The sequence below is a fragment of the Saimiri boliviensis genome, chromosome 14 (genome assembly GCF_048565385.1).
Source record: "Saimiri boliviensis isolate mSaiBol1 chromosome 14, mSaiBol1.pri, whole genome shotgun sequence".
NCBI classification, from domain to species: Eukaryota; Metazoa; Chordata; class Mammalia; order Primates; family Cebidae; genus Saimiri; species Saimiri boliviensis.
The window spans coordinates 49,889,086-49,895,486 of NC_133462.1; the positions used below are offsets into that span (position 1 = coordinate 49,889,086).

General features: G+C 41.7%; 1 protein-coding gene across 2 annotated transcripts in view; it reads left to right on the forward strand.

Annotated features, from left to right (window-relative positions):
• The window catches only part of KDM5B (lysine demethylase 5B), an 85,664-nt gene extending 79,984 nt beyond the window's left edge, over positions 1–5,680 (forward strand). For both annotated transcript variants that reach the window (XM_003938289.3, XM_074385022.1), the window contains 4 exons: positions 621–732; positions 1,700–1,854; positions 3,046–3,366; positions 3,897–5,680. In XM_003938289.3, the coding sequence (XP_003938338.1) occupies positions 621–732; positions 1,700–1,854; positions 3,046–3,366; positions 3,897–4,034 (726 nt within the window). In that variant the 3' untranslated portion in view covers positions 4,035–5,680. The remainder of the gene's footprint in view (positions 1–620; positions 733–1,699; positions 1,855–3,045; positions 3,367–3,896) is intronic.
• Positions 5,681–6,401: the final 721 nt, after the last annotated feature.

Genomic DNA, 6,401 nt, shown 5'->3' on the forward strand with positions numbered 1-6,401 from the left:
ATATAGTGCCTGACACATCGCAGATGATGAATCAAATATTTGTTGCATAGATGAGTTGTGGCATCTATACACACTCCCATAGTGGAGTCATTGGTGTTCTTTACCCAGGATGTGCTAGGAATTTACCTTTCTTTTTAAAGGGAAAGGACACAACTATTAATTATTAATTCGTGTTCAAAGAAGTGTTTCCCCAGCTCCTTTAAGAAAACACTAAGGAAGACAGGGAAGTGGTGATGGATGATTTCTGACAGGTCCTCATTTGGTTTACTCAGGGGGATACATATGTGTTCATTGTATTTTAATCTTCAATAAGGAGAATCAGAAAAAGATTAAAAGACTGTATGATTTGTTCTCACCCTGAGAAAATGGCTTATTTCCCAGTTGTCTTTATATCTCTGAAATCAGTCCAAGTAAAACTGGAAAGATTAAAGGCTTGGTCTTTGGGAGGATATGAGTTGATCTGGCCAGTTCTGAAATGCCAGGAGACTCTTCAGTAGGGGAAAATCAAGTTTTTTTTTCCCCGGTTGCCTGCCTGGGTAATGCAAGCTAGTGTCATTGGAGTAATGGGAGTATTTTTAATCCTGAAGAGATTTTATTATAAAACCTTTTCCCTCTATTAGGTATCTCAGCCCTCTGGCACAACATCATTTTCCTTGCCTGATGACTGGGACAACAGAACCTCATATTTGCACTCTCCCTTCTCTACTGGATGGAGTTGTATCCCCCTCCACGGTTTGTATTTTGTTATTATTATATTGAGGGCTGGATAGTAATGAGTTATCTTGTATTACTAGATTTTTGTTATAGATGATCATAAAAAAGGACTTTATGGCCAGGCATGGTGGCTCATGCCTAATCCTAGCACTTTGGGAGGCCAAGGTGGGTGTATCATCTGAGGTCAAGAGTTCAAGACCAGCCTGGCTGTCATGGTGAAACCCCATCTTTAAAAGCAAAAAAAAAAAAAAAAGGACTTTATGGTGAAATGCAGGATATATAGGCTATTATGTATTTGCAGAATAGGGAAGGGATCCTATTTGAAGGCTTCTAAATGGATAAATGGAAAGGAAAAGAGAGGAAGGCTTTATATCCATTGTCCTCAGGGATTAAAGGGTTCATGCCACACCAACTGATAATTAGACACTGGTGTCTAAGTCACAGGCTCCCTTGTTGCTTCATTACTTGGGAGGCTTGTGGAGAATCTTAGGGATAATCCACATTTGCTTGAGTCCTGATCCTTAGTCACAGCATCTCATTGTGTGTCTAGTAATGTGGTTAGAGCTCCTCAGTCTACTCAGACTTTTCATGCTGTGGGCCATCAGTTTGTTTCTATGCTTTTTTTTTTTTTTTCCTTTTTCTTTTTTGATGGCCTATAGACTTAAGTATCATCTGATGTTTCTATGCTTTCTATTAGAAGCCATCAAGGCAGAAGTACAATTTCTTCATTAGCAATAAGTTACATGAGAAGGGGATTTAGTGTAGAATTAATACTAGTAATCAGAAGACTTAGGAAATCTAGTTTTGGTTCTGTTTATTGTGGTTTTAGGCACATTAAGTAAACCTCACGTAAACTGAAGGTAATTTGCAATTTAAGGAGAGGGTAGTAGTATGAGGGGCAGTCCTTCTGTTTGTCCCATAGATCCAAATGTGAATGTGAAACACCCTTTGTTGTTAACATTTTGATTTGGTCTGTCTTTAACAGGCGTTAGTCCAGACGTGAATGAACTATTGATGGAAGCCCAGCTGCTCCAGGTATCCCTTCCTGAAATTCAGGAACTTTACCAGACTTTACTTGCAAAGCCAAGCCCTGCTCAGCAGACTGACAGAAGCTCACCAGTGAGACCCAGCAGTGAAAAGGTAAGTGTCTGAGAGGCTTCTGGGAAAGGCACAGTCTGGGGTGGAGGTATGCTTTTTAGTGTCATTCTATCTAAATAGTTTGGTGAATGAGATGGTATCTTTGATCCAGAAAAGGATGCAGACTCTGTACCTCACATTTCTGCTCCTAAAGCTGTCGGTGAGAAGGTAGGTGCTGGGTGTCATCTGCTACAGTTTGGGCATGCAACCTGGATTTTGTTCCTGTTTTAAGTCACTGTGTGAATATTTACTTTCTTTTTAGCAAATGCCTCCTCATCATTCCCAAGTGGTAATGGTGAGAAGCAGGGTTATTTTTCCCCTATAAGAGAAATAACTGTAAAGATGATTGGAAAGGCATTTTGGGATAAACTCTTAGAATCAAAGATATTCCTAGAGTCAACATTTTAACATGCTTTCTTGTACTCCTCCCAACCTAACAAGACAGCTGGTGTGAGGACTGGGTAATTAGACTGACCCATTTTGAATGCTGACTTACTTGAAGGATATTCCTTAATATTCTGTTTCTTAACATAGTTAAGGATACTGCTGCTGCCACTTCCTTCTAGTGAACTGACTGACCTATCACATTTAAGGCCCCTGAGAATACTACTGGGAAGCCTGAAGCTAAATTAGGGAAGAACTTCTCTAAAGATAGCATGAGGGCTAGTGTTGGCATTTAGAATTTCATTTTTCATTATGATACCAAGTAGTATGGCATGATCGTTGAATGTATTCAGTTAATACACCTTACTCCTATAAGGTGTGAAGGTATACATCCTTAAAGAAGGAAGATATCAGTGTGGTTCCTCAGGAGCCTGTAGGTCAAAGGATAGACTTAAACACCTAGACAGAAACGATAGTTAGTCATTCAGGGATTTAGTGAAAGGAAGACTTGGTGGCCCCCTCTCCATCTTCTGCCATTGGTTGGCTAATTTGAAGGCTGATCACGTCTTTAACATTCCTTTTCCCAGGGATCCTTTGTTAGCACTAACAGTGACAGGGGAAGGAAGTATGTTACACCCAAACTAGTTAAGACTGGGAGGGGAGTGGTTAAGATGCAGTTTTTTTTTTTTTTTTTTCTGTGTAGAGTGGGGGATCATCTGATTTCTAATTTACATGTCCTCTTTAGCTTCACTAGTTTTAGTAATAGGTGAACCATAGGCTAAAATTGAACTTTTCCTGTCTTCCATCCAGAATGACTGTTGCCGAGGGAAGCGAGATGGAATTAACAGTCTTGAGAGAAAACTGAAGAGACGCCTGGAAAGAGAGGGCCTCTCCAGTGAGCGGTGGGAACGAGTTAAGAAAATGCGGACCCCCAAAAAGAAGAAAATCAAACTGAGCCACCCCAAGGACATGAACAATTTCAAATTAGAGAGAGAGCGTAGCTATGAATTAGTTCGTTCTGCCGAAACTCATTCCCTGCCCTCAGACACATCCTATTCCGAACAGGAGGACTCTGAGGATGAAGATGCCATCTGCCCAGCTGTGAGCTGCCTGCAGCCAGAAGGAGATGAGGTCAGTGAGGTTTGGGCCATAGAGGACGTGCTTTCCCTTAACTCAGAAACCCTGTAAGCTAGACCTCATCTCGCTGGGTCTTTCTCTTCTGCTTATCTGCTTTGAGCTGATCTGAATGGATTGCTCAGCCCTCCCCCCACTGATATCTGTGCTCTTACCATCGTTCCTGGGTCTCCTCCCTTTTCTTGAAGAAACTCTTGTTCTTCCCTTTTTCCTTTTCTTGCTCTTCCAGCTTTCACCTTCCCGGCGCTAAGAAGGTGGGAGGGATGCTGATGTAATGCCCTTTGGCTTATCACAGGGCAGCGCTGTCTTTACCCCAAAGCAGACACGACTTGAAGAATGACTTTGACTCGGTTGCTTTGGCTAGGGGGCCAGCTACACTCATTTGGCTTAGCTGTTGTGCCAGAGGTCCCAGTGGTGCGACAGTGGCCGTTATTGGCTAACGGCCTGAATTTCTTGAGGCTGGACTGCCCACTTTTGAATCCATTTTTTTCCTCTGAAAACCCCATCTTCCTGCTCTTTGTAACCAGGTGGACTGGGTCCAGTGTGATGGCAGCTGCAATCAGTGGTTTCATCAGGTCTGTGTTGGTGTCTCCCCAGAGATGGCAGAGAAAGAAGACTACATCTGTGTGCGCTGTACTGTGAAGGACGCACCAAGCCGAAAGTAAAAACACAAAAACAGATACCCCCCCCCCACTACTTAATGTAATTCAGGACTCCAACCAAGAGGATTTCTTCAAATCTCAGCAAAGCTACAGGACTGGTACTCAAGCCAGCCTGTAAACGGTGCTATTTCTATTCCTTATGGGATCATTTTTCCAGGACTCTTTGAAGAAAAGAAAAAACAACTAAAAAAATTTTTGACACTTTTTGTATTTTTTCCTTAAGAGCTGTTTGTGGTTGTTGAGGTTTGAAAAGCTGACTGTTTTTTGCAGGGGTTCCCACCAATTTGGAAGGCATTGAAGCTTGCACCTTTTCATGTACAGCATTAAAATTTTACCTCTGTCTGGGATTTACCAGCTTAAGAGTCCAACTCACTTCCAGGGCCCAGAAGGGCGCCCACCGGAAATTCCAGTAAATCCTCATTTGAGGAGGCTCTCCCTTGTTTACTCCTTTACCAGATTGGGGACATTTTTAAGTTTTTCACTTTGGGGGGTTTTGTTTGTTTCTTCTTTTTCTTTATCCACTTTTCTTTTTCCTGATAGACTAGGTTTATTTATCTGAGCAATAACTTCCGTGTTGGTTTCCGTGGCTGGAATTAAAACAAAACAAAACAAACTTCCAAACAGTGTGTTGGTGCTTTAGCAACTGGTTGATGTACAGAACACAAATGTCTAGTTTCTAGTGTCACTGATGAACTAGTGATGTAGAAAAGAGACTTCTCTGTAAGTAATTGCCACAGCTGTATTTTGGCTTTCTCCCTGCCCCTTTCTTCTGCCCCTATTTTTTGGTAGCTTGTATCAAATGTTACAGTTTATATTGTGGAATAAATCCTTCATCCTAACATAACACTAAATGCTGATTATTTAGAGCCATTAGAGCATAGCTTCTTCTGCCCCTCTCCAGTATGGGCTTACACAGCCAGAAGGGGTTGCTTGCTTTTGCTTCTGCCCAACCGAGTTGCAGTGGCAGTGGATGTTAGCCTGCAAACAACATTAGGGGATTCTTCTTTTGTGTCCTGCTCTGTTTGGTGGACCATAGGCCTACAGCCCTCACTAACAAAGAACCCCTCTGTCTTTAAGGACTAGAACCTGTCTTTAAAGCCGTGCTCCTTTTGCTAAAGCTTTCTCAGAATGTTGGCAAATCACTTCAATCCTCAAATCAGTGCTCCTTGTGTAATGATGCCATTATTATATTTGAATTGACAGGAGAACTTGGTTTTAGGGTTAAGACGTTGGAAGGAAATCTAAGGAACATTAATCTTCGTAGAGTTCCAGGTTTAGTATATGTCTTGAGAGGAGACTTGTGAATTCCCAGGCTTTGCCTCCTGGTTCTCTTTCTCATTTCTTTCTAACCAGCTGTCATTACTGGCTATGGATAGCCTATAGCTATTTTCCTTGCTTTTCTTTTTTAAAGGGCTCTGTTCTGCAGTGGAGAAGACATTCCGGTGAACAGAACAGACTTTTGCTTACTTTTTCCTATTCTGTTGCCAATATTTGTTTTCCCCACATTCTACAGCCATAAACCTGAAGATGAGTAAATTGGTGGGTCTTTAATAAAACAACAACAAAAACAGCAGTTTGTGATATAGCAGAGATTTAAATGTACTCTCCCCTTTTATGCACTTCAAAAAATTAAATCTCTTTAAGAATGATTTCTAGTTGTCTGCAGTTTTCTGCAGTTGTTGTGATGTTTCTCCTCGTCTGATGGGGGTTCTGGGGCCAATAGTCTCCAGTCTGGAGAATAGTCTCCAGAGTACAATCTGGAATCATCGTGGTTTGGCCTTGTTAGTATTCAAATTCTTAGAACCTCCTTCCTCACCCCCAGCATTGAGATATGATGATCCCAACTGTCCCAATCCTTTCTTCTATTGAGAAATTAAGTTTAAAACAAGACTCTGCTGCCAGTATGAAGCCACTGCTTACTTAGAGAGCTTCTGCCATCTAGTACGCACAACCTCTGCCCCCATCCCCACTAGTTTGTCGTCTTCACCTGTGAGTGGTACACAGTCCCTGACAATAGCATCCTTGAGAAGATGGGATCTTTGTACCTCTGAGTGAGGCAGAAAAGGTAGGCATGTGTATATTTGAACCACGCCCTTGCTGGATGAGAACCACTGACCATTACATGTGATGATGCTGAAGTTAAAGAGAATGTCAGTTGCCCAAAGCTATACAACTAGTAAACAACGAAACCTGGGTTTTTTGTCTTCCAGTTCTCCTACAGTGTTGGTCCTACCTTGTACACCATCACACCATCAGTGAACACAGAGATACATTTACTTTCCAGTTTATGCCTTCTGTTTGTTTTGTTGTATCCCTAAAATAACTACAGACTGATGCTGTGATCTGAAAACCATGTTTCATTGTGTGTTA